We start from the raw sequence: 19,772 nt of genomic DNA, 5'->3' as shown, positions 1-19,772 counted from the left end.
GTTACCTGTCTCTCAGATACCTGTCTCTCTGTTACCTGTCTCTCTGTCCTGTCTCTCTGTGGACTGTCTCTCTGTGGACTGTTACCTGTCTCTCTATTACCTGTCTCTCTGTTACCTGTTACCTGTCTCTCAGTTACCTGTCTCTTTGTTACCTGTCTCTCTGTTACTTGTCTCTATGTTACCTGTCTCTCTGTGGACTGTTGCCTGTCTCTCTGTTACCTGTCTATCTGTGGCCTGTTACCTGTCTCTCTGTTACCTGTCTCTCTGTCTCTGTTTTCTGTCTCTCTGTTACCTGTCTCTCTGTTTCCTGTCTCTCTATTATCTGTCTCTCTGTTACCTGTCTCTCTGTTACCTGTCTCTCTGTTACCTGTCTCTCTGTTACCTATCTCTCAGTTACCTGTCTCTCTGTTACCTGTCTCTCAGTTACCTGTCTCTCAGTTACCTGTCCCTCTGTTACCTGTCTCTCAGTTACCTATCTCTCAGTTACCTGTCTCTCTGTTACCTGTCTCTCTGTTACCTGTCTCTCTGTCTCTGTTTTCTGTCTCTCTGTTACCTGTCTCTCTGTTACCTGTCTCTCTGTTACCTATCTCTCAGTTACCTGTCTCTCTGTTACCTGTCTCTCAGTTACCTGTCTCTCAGTTACCTGTCCCTCTGTTACCTGTCTCTCAGTTACCTATCTCTCAGTTACCTGTCTCTCTGTTACCTGTCTCTCTGTTACCTGTCTCTCTGTCTCTGTTTTCTGTCTCTCTGTTACCTGTCTCTCTGTTACCTGTCTCTCTATTACCTGTCTCTCTGTTACCTGTTACCTGTCTCTCAGTTACCTGTCTCTCAGTTACCTGTCTCTCTGTTGCCTGTCTCTCAGTTACCTGTCTCTCTGTTACCTGTCTCTCTGTCCTGTCTCTCTGTGGACTGTCTCTCTGTGGACTGTTACCTGTCTCTCTATTACCTGTCTCTCTGTTACCTGTTACCTGTCTCTCAGTTACCTGTCTCTCTGTTGCCTGTCTCTCTGTTACTTGTCTCTATGTTACCTGTTACGTGTCTCTCTGTGGACTGCTACCTGTCTCTCTATTACCTGTCTCTCTGTTACCTGTCTCTCTGTCTCTGTTTTCTGTCTCTCTGTTACCTGTCTCTCTGTTACCTGTCTCTCTATTACCTGTCTCTCTGTTACCTGTTACCCAGTTACCTGTCTCTCAATTACCTGTCTCTCTGTTACCTGTCTCTCAGTTACCTGTCTCTCTGTTACCTGTCTCTCTGTCCTGTCTCTCTGTGGACTGTCTCTCTGTGGACTGTGACCTGTCTCTCTATTACCTGTCTCTCTGTTACCTGTTACCTGTCTCTCAGTTACCTGTCTCTCTGTTGCCTGTCTCTCTGTTACTTGTCTCTATGTTACCTGTTACGTGTCTCTCTGTGGACTGCTACCTGTCTCTCTATTACCTGTCTCTCTGTTACCTGTCTCTCTGTCCTGTCTCTCTGTTACCTGTCTCTCTGTGGACTGTTACCTGTCTCTCTGTTACCTGTTACCTGTCTCTCAGTTACCTGTCTCTCTGTTACCTGTCTCTCTGTGGACTGTTGCCTGTCTCTCTGTTACCTGTCTCTCTGTCTCTCTGTGGACTGTTTCCTGTCTCTCTGTCCTGTTTCTCTGTTACCTGTCTCTCTGTGGACTGTTACCTGTCTATTTGTTACCTGTCTCTCCGTTACCTGTCTCTCTGTTACCTGTCTCTTTGTTACCTGTCTCTCTGTCTCTATGTGGACTGTTGCCTGTCTCTCTGTCCTGTCTCTCTGTTACCTGTCTCTCTGTTACCTGTCTCTCTGTTACCTGTTACCTGTCTCTCAGTTACCTGTCTCTCAGTTACCTGTCTCTCTGTTACCTGTCTCTCTGTTACCTGTCTCTCTGTGGACTGTTGCCTGTCTCTCTGTTACCTGTCTCTCTGTCTCTCTGTGGACTGTTACCTGTCTCTCTGTCCTGTCTCTCTGTTACCTGTCTCTCTGTGGACTGTTACCTGTCTTTCTGTTACCTGTCTATCTGTTACCTGTCTCTCTGTTACCTGTCTCTCTGTTACCTGTCTCTCTGTTACCTGTCTATCTGTGGCCTGTTACCTGTCTCTCTGTTACCTGTCTCTCTGTCTCTGTTATCTGTCTCTCTATGATCTGTCTCTCAGTTACCTGTCTCTCAGTTACCTGTCTCTCAGTTACCTGTCTCTCTGTTACATGTCTCTCTGTCCTGTCTCTCTGTTACCTGTCTCTCTGTTACCTGTCTCTCTGTCTCTCTGTTATCTGTCTCTCTGTTACCTGTCTCTCTGTCTCTCTGTTATCTGTCTCTCTGTTACCTGTCTCTCTGTTACCTGTTACCTGTCTCTCTGTTACCTGTCTCTCTGTTACCTGTCTATCTGTTACCTGTCTATCTGTTGCCTGTCTATCTGTTACCTGTCTCTCTGTGGACTGTCTTTCTGTGGACTGTTACCTGTCTCTATGTTACCTGTCTCTCTGTTACCTGTCTCTCTATATCTCTGTTAGCTGTCTCTCTGCTACCTGTCTCTATGTTACCTGTCTCTTTGTGGACTGTTACCTGTCTCTCTGTTACCTGTCTCTCTATCTCTCTGTTACCTGTCTCTCTGCTACCTGTCTCTATGTTACCTGTCTCTCTGTGGACTGTTACCTGTCTCTCTGTTACCTGTCTCTCTATATCTCTGTTACCTGTCTCTCTGCTACCTGTCTCTATGTTACCTGTCTCTTTGTGGACTGTTACCTGTCTCTCTGTTACCTGTCTCTGTATCTCTCTGTTACCTGTCTCTCTGCTACCTGTCTCTATGTTACCTGTCTCTCTGTGGACTGTTACCTGTCTCTCTGTTACATGTCTCTCTGTTACCTGTCTCTCTGTTGCCTGTTTCTCTGTTACCTGTCTGTCTGTCTCTCTGTTACCTGTCTCTCTGTTTCCTGTCTCTCTGTTACCTGTCTCTCTGTTACCTGTCTCTATGTGGCCTGTTACCTGTCTCTCTGCTACCTGTCTCTCTGTTGCCTGTCTCTCTGTGGCCTATTACCTGTCCCTATGTTACCTGTCTCTCTGTTACCTGTCTCTCTGTTACCTGTCTGTCTGTCTCTGTTACCTGTCTCTCTGTTACCTATCTCTCTGTTACCTGTTACCTGTTTCTCTGTGGCCTGTTACCTGTCTCTCTGTTACCTGTCTCTCTGTCTCTCTGTTACCTCTCTCTCTGTCCTGACTCTCTGTTACCTGTCTCTCTGTTACCTGTCTCTCTGTCCTGTCTCTCTGTTACCTGTCTCTCTGTCCTGTCTCTCTGTTACCTGTCTCTCTGTCCTGTCTCTCTGTTACCTGTCTCTCTGTGGACTGTTACCTGTCTCTCTGTTACCTGTCTCTCTATCTCTCTCTTACCTGTCTCTCTGTTACCTGTCTCTCTGTGGACTGTTACCTGTCTCTCTGCCCTGTCTCTCTGTTACCTGTCTCTCTGTGGATTGTTACCTGTCTCTCAGGTACCCGTCTCTCAGTTACCTGTCTCTCTGTTACCTGTCTCTCTGTTACTTGTCTCTCAGTTACCTGTCTCTCTGTTACCTGTCTCTCTGTGGACTGTTGCCTGTCTCTCTGTTACCTGTCTCTCTGTCTCTCTGTGGACTGTTACCTGTCTCTCTGTCCTGTCTCTCTGTTACCTGTCTCTCTGTGGACTGTTACCTGTCTTTCTGTTACCTGTCTATCTGTTACCTGTCTCTCTGTTACCTGTCTCTCTGTTACCTGTCTATCTGTGGCCTGTTACCTGTCTCTCTGTCTCTCTGGTACCTGTCTATCTGTGGCCTGTTACCTGTCTCTCTGTTACCTGTCTCTCTGTCTCTGTTATCTGTCTCTCTATTTTCTGTCTCTCTGTTACCTGTCTCTCTGTTACCTGTTACCTGTCTCTCTGTGGACTGTTACCTGTCTCTCAGTTACCTGTCTCTCAGTTACCTGTCTCTCAGTTACCTGTCTCTCTGTTACCTGTCTCTCAGTTACCTGTCTCTCTGTTACATGTCTCTCTGTCCTGTCTCTCTGTTACCTGTCTCTATGTGGACTGTTACCTGTCTCTCAGGTACCTGTCTCTCAGTTACCTGTCTCTCTGTTTCCTGTCTCTCTGTTTCTTGTCTCTCAGTTACCTGTCTCTCAGTTACCTGTCTCTCTGTTACCTGTCTCTCTGTCCTGTCTCTCTGTTAACTGTTTCTCTGTTACCTGTTGCCTGTCTCTCTGTTACCCGTCTCTCTGTTTCTCTGTTACCTGTTACTTGTCTCTCTGTTACCTGTCTCTCTGTCCTGTCTCTCAGTTACCTGTCTCTCAGTTACCTGTCTCTCAGTTACCTGTCTCTCAGTTACCTGTCTCTCTGTTACCTGTCTCTCAGTTACCTGTCTCTCTGTTACATGTCTCTCTGTCCTGTCTCTCTGTTACCTGTCTCTATGTGGACTGTTACCTGTCTCTCAGGTACCTGTCTCTCAGTTACCTGTCTCTCTGTTACCTGTCTCTCTGTTTCTTGTCTCTCAGTTACCTGTCTCTCAGTTACCTGTCTCTCTGTTACCTGTCTCTCTGTCCTGTCTCTCTGTTGCCTGTTTCTCTGTTACCTGTTGCCTGTCTCTCTGTTACCCGTCTCTCTGTTTCTCTGTTACCTGTTACTTGTCTCTCTGTTACCTGTCTCTCTGTCCTGTCTCTCTGTTACCTGTCTCTCTGTCCTGTCTCTCTGTTACCTGTCTCTCTGTGGCCTGTCTCTCTGTTACCTGTTACCTGTCTCTCTGTGGCCTGTTACCTGTCTCTCTCTCTAAAGACCATGAACAACAAGTACCATGGTGAAGACAATCATCTGTGGTCATCATTTGAATGCTTTCCATCTGTTTCTGCTCAGCCAGGTTTTTGGGGTCTTGGACCCTCTGAATCCAGATGTTCTCCATGTGACTGTGATGTGGGAGGAGCTTACAGCACCACGTATGTTTCCTCTGAACTAATGATGTAGGCTTGTCAGTGATAGTCTCAGAGACCCTGTCACATGACTGATAACGCATAATAACCTTGAACAGGTCTCCATCCAGAACTATGAACTCACAATGTTAAAACACGACAAATGTTGCCATCACGTCTGTTAATAAATGATCAACTTCAACATGTACGTGTTTAGGACACGAAAATGTTGGTGGATATCTTTTATTCATTCTGTTTCTCGGTGACAAAAGCTGAACCTCAGAGGACACAGACTGACAAGGTGGACTTCCTGTCTCCTCAGGTGTTCTCCGGAGGACGGGCAGTGTCACTGTTTACCCAACATGGTGGGTCAACGCTGCTCTGACCCCGCCCCTCGCTACTTCCTGCCTCCACTGGACTACTTCCTGTACGAGGCGGAGCTCGCCGCTCCGCTGCAGAGAAGAAGCTCTTCTACTCCTCCTCCTCCTCCTCCTCCTCCGTCTTCTCCTCCTTCTTCTTCTCTGGTGTGTAACGATGAGTAGATGTGATGGTATCAGTATATATATATATATATATATATATATATATATATATATATATATATATATATATATATATATATATACAAACATGGATACATCTACATCTATATATCTATTAATCTGTGTTTTCAGCTGGACCCAGTAGTTTCACCTCAGTGTGAGAGGTTCTACAGAGAGCAGGGTTACAACTTTAAATTCACAAACGGGAGAATCGTTCTGGTTCGGAGGACTCGTCACCTCGCCCGCCGGTGGAGACGGGGTCAGGTAGGACGTTTTATTCACTTCCCGTTGCACTGTATTTTTGACCAATTGGGGCCCCAGTCTGACCTTTCAGCCAATCACGTTGCCCTACTTGTCTCTAACTGCTATTTGTTTCCAATCTGCAGCAGAACAGCCTCCCTCTGGACCCGGGTCACGCCCTGCAGATTGTTCCCCGTCAAAGGACAGCCGGTCAGCCGATCACCTGGAGCGGCCTGGGATTGGTCAGAGTGGTTGAGGGGGCGGGACTTAGGTTCACCGTGAACAACCTCCCATCACCAATGGATTACCAGCTAGTTATTCGTTATGAGTCAGAGGTAAAGAGAACAATCCTCGTCTTGGTCCTTGGTTTTTACAGACCAAGGGTCTCAAAAAAAAAAAATGGCCGTAGAAATCCCACTAAATATTTATATAAATGTAAAAAAATATTAAGTCCAAACACCGTTCCACCATGACTGATGACCATTTGGTCTGCCTAAGGCTGACCAGCAGCTACTGTCAGGACTATGCAACCCTACTGGTTCCATTCAGTGAAGTCATCAGAGTAACATGTAATGACCAAAAATGTACAGAATTGTGTTGTGTCATAAGGGTTCATGCAGTTATGCAAGGTAAGCCAATAGTGTAAATATAAAGTATACTCGGTATATTTACACATTAATAATGCTAAATATATATACTTGGTCATTTTAAAAGTAGCTCGCAAGCCAACCAATTGTGGGCACCCCTGGTCTAATAGAATAAAATGATGAAACGACAACAAGGCTTCATGCCGGTTCCTCTTTATTTCTTCAATGATGGTGTTAAAATGAAGTTGGTCTACACGTTGTTCAACATGTTAACGTTCATTGGCCTCCATCAACACAAGAACATACGGGCGAAGAGAGAAGGCGTTCGTCTCATGAGTATGGCTCTTCATGTTTACTGAAGACTTCACTTGAGAAAGACTCACAAATACACCCTCACTTATTCTCTCAAAGATTTGGCAGAAACTCAAACGTTCCTGCGAATGAAAATGTTGAAATGTTGACTTGTATTCACGATGACGGAAGATAGTGGAGGTTTGGGTTCCATCCTGGATCTGTAGTGAGCTCATGTCAAGCTGTCGGCTGCTTTTCTATTGAAGTGGAAGCAGAACTATACAACTACACTTCACCTGCATGATGACTTTTATTTTCTGCTGTATTGTAACATCAGCTGATCTTTTTCTGCAGCCTCCGTCTGATTGGCTGGCTTCAGTCAGCATCGTCGCAGTGTCATCGGGCAGCGGCGGCTGCAGCAGTGACCCAACAGGAAGTACAAGTCTGGTTCTTCCTGCAAACTCCAGGTGAGATAAATGCTACGGTGGAATAGTCCTTTTTGGTGTGAAAGGAGCTTCAATGCTTAGCTTTTTTAGCATCGAAAACACTGAACCTTTCTTTACCAAAGGAAAGGAGCTCCAATGCTTCCTCATTTAGCTCCATTAGCATCGGAAACACTGAACCTTTCTTTACCAAAGGAAAGGAGCTTCAATGCTTCCTCATTTAGCTCCTTTAGCATAGGAAACACTGGACATTTCTTGGGGAATGGTGTTTATATAGGAGTTATTTTCCTGTCTAGAGTTAATATCTTGCCATGGTGAAGCATAGCATCAGTGCTATATCTATGATGTTTGTTTGATTCTCCAAGCTGAAAAAACTCAGGGTTTTCAATTTCAATGTTATCACTGAGTTCAGGGTTAGTTAACTCAGAGTTCAGGGTTAGTTAACTTAGAGTGCAGGGTTAGTTACCTCAGGGTAAGTTAATTCTGAGTTCAGGATTAGTTAACTCAGAGTTCAGGGAGGTTTAACTCAGGGTTAGTTAACTCAGGGTTAGTTAACTCTGAGTTCAGGATTAGTTACCTCAGAGTTCAGGGTTAGTTAACTCAGGGTTCAGGGTTAGTGTTCAGTGTTAGTTAACTCAGAGTTCAGGGTTAGGTAACTCAGAGTTCAGGGTTAGGTAACTCAGGGTTCAGGGTTAGGTAACTCAGGGTTCAGGGTTAGTGTTCAGTGTTAGTTAACTCAGAGTTCAGTGTTAGTTTACTCATGGTTCAGGGTTAGTTACCTCAGAGTTCAGGGTTAGTTAACTCAGGGTTCAGGTTTAGTGTTCAGTGTTAGTTAACTCAGAGTTTAGGGTTAGTTAACTCAGGGTTCAGGGTTAGTGTTCAGTGTTAGTTAACTCAGAGTTCAGGGTTAGTTAACTTAGGGTTAGTTAACTCAGGGTTCAGGGTTAGTGTTCAGTGTTAGTTAACTCTAAGTTCAGGATTAGTTAGCTCGGGGTTAGGGTTAGTGTTCAGGGTTAGTGTTCAGTGTTAGTTAACTCATGGTTCAGGGTTAGTTAACTTTGGGTTAGTTAACTCAGGGTTCAGGGTTAGTGTTCAGTGTTAGTTAACTCAGAGTTCAGGGTTAGTTAACTTAGGGTTAGTTAACTCAGGGTTCAGGGTTAGTGTTCAGTGTTAGTTAACTCTGAGTTCAGGATTAGTTAGCTCGGGGTTAGGGTTAGTGTTCAGGGTTAGTGTTCAGGGTTAGTTAACTCATGGTTCAGGGTTAGTTAACTCAGGGTTAGTTAACTCTGAGTTCAGAATTAGTTAACTCAGAGTTCAGTGTTAGTTAACTCATGGCTCAGGGTTAGTTAACTCAGAGCTCAGGGTTAGTTAACTCGGGGTTAGTTAACCCAGAAGTTAGTTAACTCAGAGTTCAGGGTTAGACTCAGAGTTTGTTAAACTTGCCTTCTGAAACAAAGCCTGGGGACATAAAACATGGAAGACTACTTCTTCCTTTGTTTCTGGCAGACAACATGTTATTCACATAGTGGCCACTAGAGGCCAATGTAAAAGTCAGCCTGTGCCAATGATTATCAATTACGTGTTATATATTGAATCAGATTACCAAACTGAAGCCAGCTTGTTCTCTTGTTTACTATTATTTGGCTGTTTACGTCTTTGATATTGTCGTTGTTTGATTATTGTTTGTTCGTGTGTTTGTTTGTTTGTCTCCAGGTGGGGTATTCTGGACTCTGCGGTGTGTCTGAACGCAGACAGTCGGTACTTTGTGGACATGGTCTTTAATAAACAGCCCGGATCAGACAGCCAGTCCAGCTCACACATACTGATCGACTCGGTGAGAAGTCTTCATCCTCAGCTGACGATGACGAAGCAGCAGCCAGAGAGTCCATGTCGAGTCTCTCAGGGCCGACCTGTTGTTGTTAGCTGGATCCCCATTAGCCAGCTAATTTTCCTGGGGTTCACAGAGATGACCTCATGCATACAATACATGTAGCACAGTGAATTACAAATGATGTACTCTGTGTGTACTTACGTCCTGAATGATGTACTCTGTGTGTACTTACGTCCTGAATGATGTACTCTGTGTGTACTTACGTCCTGAATGATGTACTCTGTGTGTACTTACATCCTGAATGATGTACTCTGTGTGTACTTACATCCTGAATGATGTACTCTGTGTGTACTTATGTCCTGAATGATGTACTCTGTGTGTACTTACGTCCTGAATGATGTACTCTGTGTGTACTTACGTCCTGAATCATGTACTCTGTGTGTTCTTACGTCCTGAATCATGTACTCTGTGTGTACTTACGTCCTGAATGATGTACTCCGTGTGTACTTACGTCCTGAATGATGTACTCTGTGTGTTCTTACGTCCTGAATCATGTACTCTGTGTGTTCTTACGTCCTGAATGTTGTACTCTGTGTGTACTTACGTCCTGAATGATGTACTCTGTGTGTACTTACGTCCTGAATGATGTACTCTGTGTGTACTTACGTCCTGAATGATGTACTCTGTGTGTACTTACATCCTGAATGATGTACTCTGTGTGTACTTACGTCCTGAATGATGTACTCTGTGTTCTCAGATAGGTTTGATCCCAGGTTCCCAGGCTGGTCAGGACTTCTGCTCCCAGAGGGACGTTGACTCTTTACGACACTTTCGCTGCATTGGATTGGCTGTTGAGCTCAATCCAGAGGAGTCACTGAGAGAGGTGTGTGAGGGGCTCATGAGGAGCACGTCAGCACGAGTACACAACGGCGCTGTGTGTGAGTACACAGCACATACACACACAACACACAAGTACACAACGGAGCTGTGTGTAAGCTGTTTGTCTTTCACTTCAACATTTCTTGTAATTCCTTTCTTTTATGGTTTTTTTTCGCCTCATATTGAGTCCCGGGTTCGGGTTCTGTGTTTTATTTTGATCTGTGTCCTGTTCTCAGTGTGCAGGTGCAACGTTGCCGGCTCTTTCGGACCATCCTGCAGTAAACTGGGAGGTTTCTGTGAATGTAAACCCAATGTGATTGGCCGTTGCTGTGATACCTGTTCACCACTGACGTTTGGTTTCGGACCTGATGGCTGCAAACGTAAGGAACTCTAACTCTAAGAACAGGATTGACAGTAAAGATCAGTTTGAAGAATTTCCTTAATAATGTATCATTTTAAGATAATTAATGACAGTCATTCTGTGATGACTTTTCTCTGCTGTCTTGTTTGTAGCGTGTGAGTGTGAACCTCGGGGGTCGGTATCGGAGATTTGCGATCAGGTCAGAGGTCAATGTGTGTGTCGCTCAGAGGTCACAGGTCGACGCTGTGATCGCTGTCAGACTGCATTCTGGGGATTCCCTTCCTGTCGACCCTGTCAATGTCACCAGCTGTCGGAAGAGTGTGATGAAGAAACCGGAGAATGCCTGAAATGCAGGGAGCATGCCACCGGACCAATGTGTGAAAGGTTAATATAAATACATATGTATATCCATATGAAATTTCTACAGATAAGTCAGGCCATGTTTACATATATATATATATATATATATATATATATATATATATATATATATATATGATGCATCTATACAAATCAATATAAGTGTCAAAGTCAAAGCCAGCTTTATTTATTGTCAAACATACAGAGGAATTAAAAAAATGTTTTGTCCATATATGTTTATATATGATGATATATTTATACACAATTATATATATATATATACATATATATATATATATATATATATATACATATATATATATATATATATATATATAGGATTTTATGAGATTTTTTCTAGGGTGTTTTCAGCTAATGCCGTAGGCCCCCATCTCAACCTTTATCAAGTTAGACCTCTCACTGCCTATTTTTAACACTCATTTTTAGACACACTGCAAAGTCTTCAACCAGGGTTCTTACCTTAAGAAGACCGTCCTGTAAATGATCTGGTTAGGGTTTATTTTTATTAGCCTTTATTTTACCAGGTCGGTCCCGTTGAGATACAATGATCTCTTTTCCAAGGGAAGCCTGGCCAAGATAGCAGCATAGACAAAGTTTCAACATACACAAGACACACAGAAATCACATAACACAGATAAAAGACATTGAAAGATAAAGCAACAGGACTAAAACTCCGGATTTATACCAAAACAAGAACAAGTGCGGTATGAAGCCGGTTTAGGGTTGGGGTTACAGACCGTCCTGTAAATGATCTGGTTCTGATCCTGTGCTGCTGATGCAGGTGTGTAGAGGGCTACTATGGTAACCCAGGCTCCGGACAGCCCTGCCAGCCCTGCCTTTGTCCAGAAGTTACAAACAGTGGACGATTCTTCGCCACCTCATGCCAACACGACCCACAATCCCTCAGTCTCACCTGTACCTGCAGGGAGGGGCATACAGGTAAGTAAGAGCTGCCCTGACAGAAGCCCTGAAGAGGCCTGATGGGAATACATGTTCCAGGTGATCAGACACCTTAACATGTGACCTCACACAGATACGGAGCCAATGATGTGCTCACAGTCATGTGATCACATGACTGTGAGCACATCATGGATCCTGGTTTACATTTACATAGGTCATGTGATCGCAGTACTTTGACTCTCAGGTCCACGCTGCGACAGATGCAGCCCTGGTTTCTATGGTGACCTGGGGTTGCCAGGCGCACGCTGTGAGGCGTGCCCCTGCAACAACAACATAAACCCCGGAGACCCGAACTCCTGCGACAGCCGAACGGGAGAATGTCAGCGCTGCCTCCACCACACAACGGGAGCCCGATGCCAGGACTGCAGACCCGGGTACTACGGGGACGCCCTGGACCAGGACTGCAAAGGTACGACCAGACCATAATAATGATCATGTTATTCATAATACTAATATTGTTCATCATATTCATTATAATAATGGTAATTGTAATAATAATAATAATGATAATAATTATATTCATATTAATAATAATATTAATAATAATGGTAATATTACTATTAATAATAATAATAATAATGGTAATATTAATCAATGGTAATGTTAATTTTAATATACTGTTACTATTAATGATAATGTTAATAATAATAATAATAATAATGTTAATATAATGTTAGTCTTAAATAAGGTATTCTTCTTCCTCTTATTAATATTGTTATTATTATTATTAATGTTAATAAGAGGAAGAAGAAGACGTCTCTTCATGACGCGGGTCACAGTTCAGGCTCTGTCCTGTGTGTAGGTTAATGAGAGCCTGGTCTGCCCTCAAGGGTTTCTGGTACCCTAACCGGGTCAGAAATGTGACCACGTGGTTTAAAGCTTGTGACTGCTGGCCCAATATGTTTTTCCTCCTCTGATTTATTTCATATGCTCATTTCCAAGAGTGCTCTTGTGACCGGCGCGGGACAGAGGTGACTCAGTGTCCTCTGGGGAGTCCTTGTTTCTGTAACTCAAGGACGGGACAGTGTCCCTGCAGGACGGGGGCGGTGGGCGCCCTCTGTGACGAGTGTGTGGACGGATACTGGAACCTGGACGGGGCATCGGGGTGTCAAGTCTGCAGCTGTGATTCTGTGAACTCCTTCTCCAACATGTGCAGCAAGGTGAGAGGCCACTGTAGTGAGGTACCATGTACAGTTAGTGTTACTCAATACTAGACCACCACACACTATAACTCAATGAAGCATGATCTCAACACATGCACCGACTGAAGCAGTGATGCGTTCAGGTGACGGGCCAGTGTCCGTGTCGGCCCGAGTTTGGAGGGAGGCAGTGTGACGAGTGTGCAGGAAACCACTTCGGGAACCCGGACCTGCAGTGTATCTGTGAGTGACGCCACCAACACATTCCCTCATGACTCGGCTTGTGTGTGACCTCGTCGTGTCTCTCTCAGCTTGTGACTGTAACGTTGAGGGGACGGAACGCCCGTCATGTGACCCTGAAACCGGCGAGTGTCTCTGTCGGGTCGGCGTCTCCGGGATCTTCTGTGATGAGTGCGCCCCCGGATACGATTCGGTGTTCCCGGCCTGTGGCGAGTGCCATCCGTGCAACGCGCTCTGGGCCGGAGGCGTGGCCGATGTCCAGCGAGCCGCGCTGAGGATGAGAAGCTTCATTCCTCGCCACGGCGATGACGACGGGTGGCCCGGCGACACCCGGCTGCAACAGATGCTGAAGATGCACTCCAAGCTGGACGGCCTCACCACCCTGACGGGACTGTCCCAGCCGGAGCTGGAGGAGCTGGAGGAGCTGTGTGCAAAGAGCAGGTACAGTGTGAGGTGTTACAGCCTCACAGAAGACTTTTATAGTTAACTCAAATGAATGTTCCCTCAATGAATATCTCCTCCACACTTCCTCACAGACATCTCATTCTCCTTTTTATTCTACACCTGCATCAATCAACACAATATTTATCATTTTACATAAATGTAAACTAAATCCACACATAGAGCAAAAATCCACACACATATTTTAAATATACACGCAACACTAGTAGTGTCAAATATATACTGATATACACACACAACATAAATTAATCAATAAATAAATGATGAAACTTCCTTTTATAAGAACCCTTCATAAAGCAGGAGGAGGATCCCTCTCCCCGGATGGACAGAAGCAATAGATGTCATGTGACCAGAATGAATAACGTAACAGAGTTACAGCACATTACATGAATATGACAGAAATTATTCATATAATGAGTAGTATGCATGGTCCATGATCCAGATAACCACGATCCATGAAGCAGAAGGAGGTAGAGAGGAGGGAGGAAGGGCGGGGCATCAGCAGGGCCATGGCAGGAGGTAAGAGGCAGGAGGCAGGAGGCCGGATGTCTATATGCACAAGAAGTCAAGAGAGTAAAGGTGCATTTTCTTTAAACTATCAATATAATACAATTAAAATATGTTTTTCAATGACTGAAATTCTGAGGTTTATGTTTTGCTTTGAAGTAACTTATTTCCTGTTCTGATATGGTTCCAATTTATAATTTAAAAAAATGTTTCGTCCTCTTCAAACGTTAAAAATAATGTTTCCTGGAGGTTTTAAGTGAATCAACTTTTCAATTCAGTTTATTTTATATAGCCCAACATCACAAATATAAGTTTGCCTCGGAGGGCTTTACAATCTGTACACATGACATCCTGTCCCGGGACCTCACATCGGATCAGGAAAAACTCCCCAAATAAAGATAGTAAAAACCCTTTCACAGGCATCAGCAAGGCCATGGCAGGGAGCAGGACCGGTTCCAGGCAGCCTCGATCCATGGAAAGTTGAGGCGAGGAAGCACAGAGGCTCCCGGAAAAAAAAAAGTAGAGTTAGTAATGTGCATTGAAGAGACAATAATTTATCCAGAAGGAGAGAAAGAAGAGGAGGAGAGAGGTGTGAAAGAAGAGGAGCTCAGTGTATCCTAAGATGTCCCCCCAGCAGTCTAGGCCTATAGCAGCATATCTAGTGTCTGGACCAGGGTAAACCTGAGCCAGCCCTAACTATAAGCCTGAAAAAGCCCTAACTATAAGCGCTATCAAAGAGGAAAGTCTTAAGTCTACTCTTAAATGAGGTGACCGTGCCTGTCCCCTGGACTGAAAGTGGAAGCTGATTCCACAGAAGAGGAGCCCGATAACTGAAAGCTCTAGCCCCCAACCTACTTTTTAACACTCTGGGAACCACACGTAACCCTGCATTTAGTGAGCGTAATGCTCTAGTGGGGTAATATGGTACTATAAGATCCTTAAGATATGATGGTGCATCACCAGTTAAGGCTTTGTAGGTAAGGAGAAGGATTTTAAATATGATTCTCGATCTTACAGGAAGCCAGTGGAGAGCAGCTAGTACAGGAGTAATGTGATCTCTCCTCCGCGTCCTTGTTAGTACACAAGCTGCAGCATTCTGGATCAACTGGAGAGACCCTTCTATATCTTTAAGACACGCTTGAAGTTTAGCGACCTGGTGGATTTCATCTGGCTTGATCCACAGATATAGTTGAGTGTCATCGGCATAGCAGTGAAAGTTGAAAGTGTTTTCTGATAATATAGCCTAAAGGAAGCATATATAAGGTGAATAAAATTGGTCCAAGCACAGAACCTTGTGGAACTCCATGACGAACGGCGGTGGTCATCGAGGCCTCATCATTTACAAATACAAACTGAGATCGATCTGATAAATACGATTAGTGCTGTACCATTAATACCAATCGACTGGTTTAGTCTCTGTAATACGATGTCATGGTCAATAGTGTCGAATGCTGTACTAAGGTCTAACAAGACCAGAACAGAGACAAGTCCTTTATCAGCACTAAGGTCTAAAAAGACAAGAACAGAGGCAAGTACTTTATCAGCACTAAGGTCTAACAAGACCAGTACAGAGACAAGTCCTTTATCAGCACTAAGGTCTAACAAGACCAGACCAGAGACAAGTCCTTTATCAGCACTAAGGTCTAACAAGACAAGAACAGAGACAAGTCCTTTATCAGCACTAAGGTCTAACAAGACCAGTACAGAGACAAGTCCTTTATCAGCACAAAGGTCTAACAAGACCAGAGACAAGTCCTTTATCAGCACTAAGGTCTAAGAAGACCAGAACAGAGACAAGTCCTTTATCAGCACTAAGGTCTAACAAGAACCAGAACAGAGACAAGTCCTTTATCAGCACTAAGGTCTAACAAGACCAGTACAGAGACAAGTCCTTTATCAGCACTAAGGTCTAACAAGACCAGAACAGAGACAAGTCCTTTATCAGCACAAAGGTCTAACAAGACCAGTACAGAGACAAGTCCTTTATCAGCACTAAGGTCTAACAAGACCAGAACAGAGACAAGTCCCCTATCTGATGCAACTAGAAGGTCATTAGTAATTGTCACTAGTGTCTCTGTGCTATGATGCTTTCTAAATCCTGACTGAAACTCCTCAAATAAACTATTGTTATGTAAAAAGTCACACAACTGGTTTGCGACTACCTTCTCCTGTATCCTAACCCTAACCCTAACCCTAACCCTAGAGGAAGGGAAGGTTAGATATAGGTCTGTAGTTAGCCAACACCTCTGGATCCAGAGTGGGCTTTTTAAGAAGAGGTTTAATTACAGCTACTTTAAAAGACTGTGGTACATGACCCGTTAGTAAAGACCCATTGATAATATCTAGTAGAGAGGTGCCAAAAAGCTGAGGACACTAGCACTAACTGCTGAACAAATATTCAATGGCACGTGCACTTTATGATGATCCACTTAATTATCTGTCTACTTGTGATGTGAATGTTTCTATGGTTGTTTTTAATGTTTGTCTTTACTGTAAGAGCTGCTAGAGCTGATTTTCGTTGTTTTCGTGACAATGACAATAAAGTATTATATTCTATTCTAAACAGCTTAGTCGGAACAGGGTCCAGAAGACAAGTAAAATATTTAGAAATAGAAACTATTAAAGACAGTTGGTCGAGGTTGATGGTAAAAAATCCATCCAGACACACAGCAGGGCCCACAGCCTCCTCCATGGCCATCCCACCTGAGGATGGACCGGCAGTAGTCGAGGGCAGGAGATTACCGATCCTGCCTCTAATAGCCAGAATCTTACCATTGAAGAAGTTCATGAAGTCATTACTACTGAGGTCTGTAGGAATACACGGATCCACCGAGCTATGACTCTCAGCCAGCCTGGCCACAGTGCTAAAGAGAAACCAAGGTTTCTAGTTGTTTTTCTCTATTAGTGATGAGTAGTAGGCTCCTCTGGCATTACGGAGGGCCTTCTTATATGTTCTTAGACTATCCCACCAAACCAACCGGGACTCCTCCAGACCGTTGGAACGCCATATGCCCTCAAGCTTCCTGATGCTTGCTTCAAGATTCAAGATATTTTTATTGTCATATGCACAGATAACAGGCAGTTATGTACAATGAAAAGCTTTTTTTGTTGGGTCGTCGTAACACAGAATTACAATCAACTTTAAGGAAAATAAATGAATAAAATAAACTTAAGGAAAAAAATAAAAACAAGGTACAAAATATAGTGACAGTATTGCACAAAACATATGTATAAAGTGCACTATGCATTGCTACAATACAATCCAAAGTATGGCTGTGACATGAATGAAGTCACAGCAGCAGCCGTTTACAGTTCAGTGATGTGTGTGTGTGTTCACCAGCCTGATGGCCTGCGCATAGAAACAGTTTGTCAGTCTTGTGGTTCTGGATTTGTGACTCCTGTAGCGTCTACCTGACGGCAGGAACGAGAAGTGTCTGTGCTGGGGGTGTGTTGTGTCCCTGATGATGTGAGCTGCTCTCCTGGTTACCCTTGTGAAGTAAATGTCTTGAAGAGAGGGGAAGGCTGCTCCTGAGATGTACTGTGCAGTTTTTATCACACGCTGGAGTGCCTTCCTGTCCTGGGCATTACAGTTCCCATACCATACTGTGATTGAGCTGGTAAGGACGCTCTCGACCGTGCATCTGTAGAAGTTGCTGAGTATCTTGGGTGGCATGCCAAATTTCCTCAGCCTTCTTAAGAAATACAGTCGCTGCTGTGCCTTTTTGATGTCCTGAAGTGTGTTATGAGACCAGGTGAGGTCCTTGCTGATGTGCGTTCCAAGGAATTTAAAGGTTTTCACCCTTTCCACCTCTGTCCAACCTATGCAAAGTGGTGCGTGCTGCACCCTCTTCCTCCTTGGGTTGATAATCATCTCCTTCTTGTCTTGTCTGCGTTCAAGGAGAGGCTATTATCACGACACCAGGCCACAAGTTCCTCCACCTCTCTTCTGTACGCCGTCTCAGCCTCATCAGTGATCATTCCAATGACGGGTCTGAGGGTTATACCATGGAGCGAGTCTCCTTTGATCCTCTTTTTTAGAGGGGCTATCGAGACCAGAGTCACTCTCAGTGAGCCAGTAGCACCATCGACAAACCGATCAATCTGAGAGGGACTAAAGTTAGCACAGGAGTCCTGTGTTGTATTGAGACATAATAAATCAAATACAGAAGGAATCACTTCCGTATATCTAGCAACAGCATTGTCAGTTAGACATCTAGTGTAAAAACTCTTGCCTAGCGCTGTACAATCCGGTAGTATAAACTCAAAAGTTATAAGGCAATGGTCTGATAAAAGAGGGTTCTGAGGAAACACTACTAAATGCTCCACATCAATGCCATATGTAAGAACAAGGTCAAGGGTGTGGTTAAAACAGTGAGTCGGTTCTTGTACTCTCTGAAAGAAGCCAATCGAATCCAACAATGAGCTAAATGCAACACTAAGGCTATCACTGCCGACATCCACATGAATATTAAAATCCCCTACAATAATACCTTATCAGTTCAAACTTGACAAAACTAAAAAAATTCAGATATCAATTCTGGATACGTACCTGGTGCCCGATCTAGTGTTTAGGAGTCCACATTTAATTATCCTATTGTGTTGCACTGTTGCAATAGTGTGTCAAGACCGGGTGTGGTGAGCAGAGACTCAGGCGCAGAGGAAAGGGACCGGAGGCACGTTTGAGGGGAAAAAAATCAGCGAAAAACCGCCAGTTATCTACGAAGCCCACATTGTTTGCTGGACACCACCATGACAACAAACGGTGGAAAGCTGACATGCTGCTATACATCTCAACAGTCACCGTGTTTGGCGGAGGGCCAGAGAAAACTACGGGGTCCGCCATTGTTTTGGCGTAAGCGCACACGGACTCCACATTGATTTTAGTGACCGGCGAGTGGCGAAGTCGGGAGTCATTACCGCCGACGTGTATTACAATCTTACTGTACTTACGTTGATGACTGAGTGATTACTTTAAAGGTTAAACTCAAGAAACAAACCTTCTGGAAAACTTTCCTCCTCACAGGAAGCTGCACAACGCCATCGACCCGAAAGTGATCGTGATCGACTCGTCTGCTCTTCTGAACACGGAGATGGACAACGTTGGTCTGGAGTTCAGGAAGCTGCTGAACAGCCTGAAGGAGAAACTTCTGCAGAGTCCAGACGATGAAGAGGAATACCCGGACGGTACAGTGATGTTCTGGTTATAGTTCTGGATAGGCCTTTTCTGATGCCCCTTCACTTCATGAAGTGTTCTAGGACGTCTTCTAGCACCTGACCCACAGTCACTCAGTGACAGGGTGGTCTACTACAGACCAGTTGTTACGGAGGCCATCCAGGGTGGAGACAGAACTCTTTGTGGTGAAAGCAGACCTCTTGGTGGTGGAAGCAGAACACTTGGTGGTGGAAGCAGAACACTTGGTGGTGTAAGCAGAACACTTGGAGGAGGAAGCAGAACACTTGGTGGTGGAAGCAGAACACTTGGTGGTGGAAGCAGAACACTTGGAGGTGGAAGCAGAACACTTGGTGGTGGAAGCAGACCTCTTGATAGTGGAAGCAGAACTTGGAGGTGGAAGCAAAACACTTGGTGGTGGAAGCAGACCTCTTGATAGTGGAAGCAGAACACTTGGAGGTGGAAGCAGAACACTTAGTGGTGGAAGCAGACCTCTTGGTGCTAGACACAGATTTTGTGGTGGTGGAAGCAGACCTCTTGGTGGTGGAAGCAGATCTATTGGTGGTGGAAACAGACCTCTTGGTGGTGGAAGCAGACCTCTTGGTGATGGAAGCAGATCTATTGGTGGTGGAAGCAGACCTATTGGTGGTGGAAGCAGACCTCTTGGTGGTGGAAGCAGATCTATTGGTGGTGCACTGATCCTGTTCCAGTTAGATGATGAATGGAAAGGCCACTTTGTGTTGGAATCTACAGACTCTCTCATCTCTAAGCTGCTGCTGTGAGTCTTGATTTGGAGTGATTTTAACATACATGTCCTG

The 19,772-nt window shown here is 44.5% G+C and overlaps 1 protein-coding gene across 1 annotated transcript in view; it reads left to right on the top strand.

The window, feature by feature from the left end:
• lamb4 (laminin, beta 4) overlaps positions 1–19,772 on the top strand; it is a gene marked incomplete at its 5' end in the record, with an annotated part of 54,200 nt that overhangs the window by 28,267 nt on the left and 6,161 nt on the right. The window contains 15 exons of the mRNA XM_079223467.1: positions 4,869–4,948; positions 5,244–5,445; positions 5,596–5,727; positions 5,850–6,038; positions 6,936–7,048; positions 8,738–8,858; positions 9,613–9,793; positions 9,971–10,114; positions 10,248–10,479; positions 11,258–11,415; positions 11,621–11,845; positions 12,379–12,596; positions 12,722–12,818; positions 12,887–13,256; positions 18,808–18,968. Of these exons, the coding sequence (XP_079079593.1) occupies positions 4,869–4,948; positions 5,244–5,445; positions 5,596–5,727; positions 5,850–6,038; positions 6,936–7,048; positions 8,738–8,858; positions 9,613–9,793; positions 9,971–10,114; positions 10,248–10,479; positions 11,258–11,415; positions 11,621–11,845; positions 12,379–12,596; positions 12,722–12,818; positions 12,887–13,256; positions 18,808–18,968 (2,623 nt within the window). The remainder of the gene's footprint in view (positions 1–4,868; positions 4,949–5,243; positions 5,446–5,595; positions 5,728–5,849; positions 6,039–6,935; positions 7,049–8,737; positions 8,859–9,612; positions 9,794–9,970; positions 10,115–10,247; positions 10,480–11,257; positions 11,416–11,620; positions 11,846–12,378; positions 12,597–12,721; positions 12,819–12,886; positions 13,257–18,807; positions 18,969–19,772) is intronic.

This window comes from Taurulus bubalis (genome assembly GCF_910589615.1).
Source record: "Taurulus bubalis genome assembly, chromosome: 9".
Taxonomy (NCBI): domain Eukaryota; kingdom Metazoa; phylum Chordata; class Actinopteri; order Perciformes; family Cottidae; genus Taurulus; species Taurulus bubalis.
The sequence above is the reverse complement of the archived record's forward strand: the minus strand, read 5'-3'. Positions and strand labels throughout refer to the sequence as shown.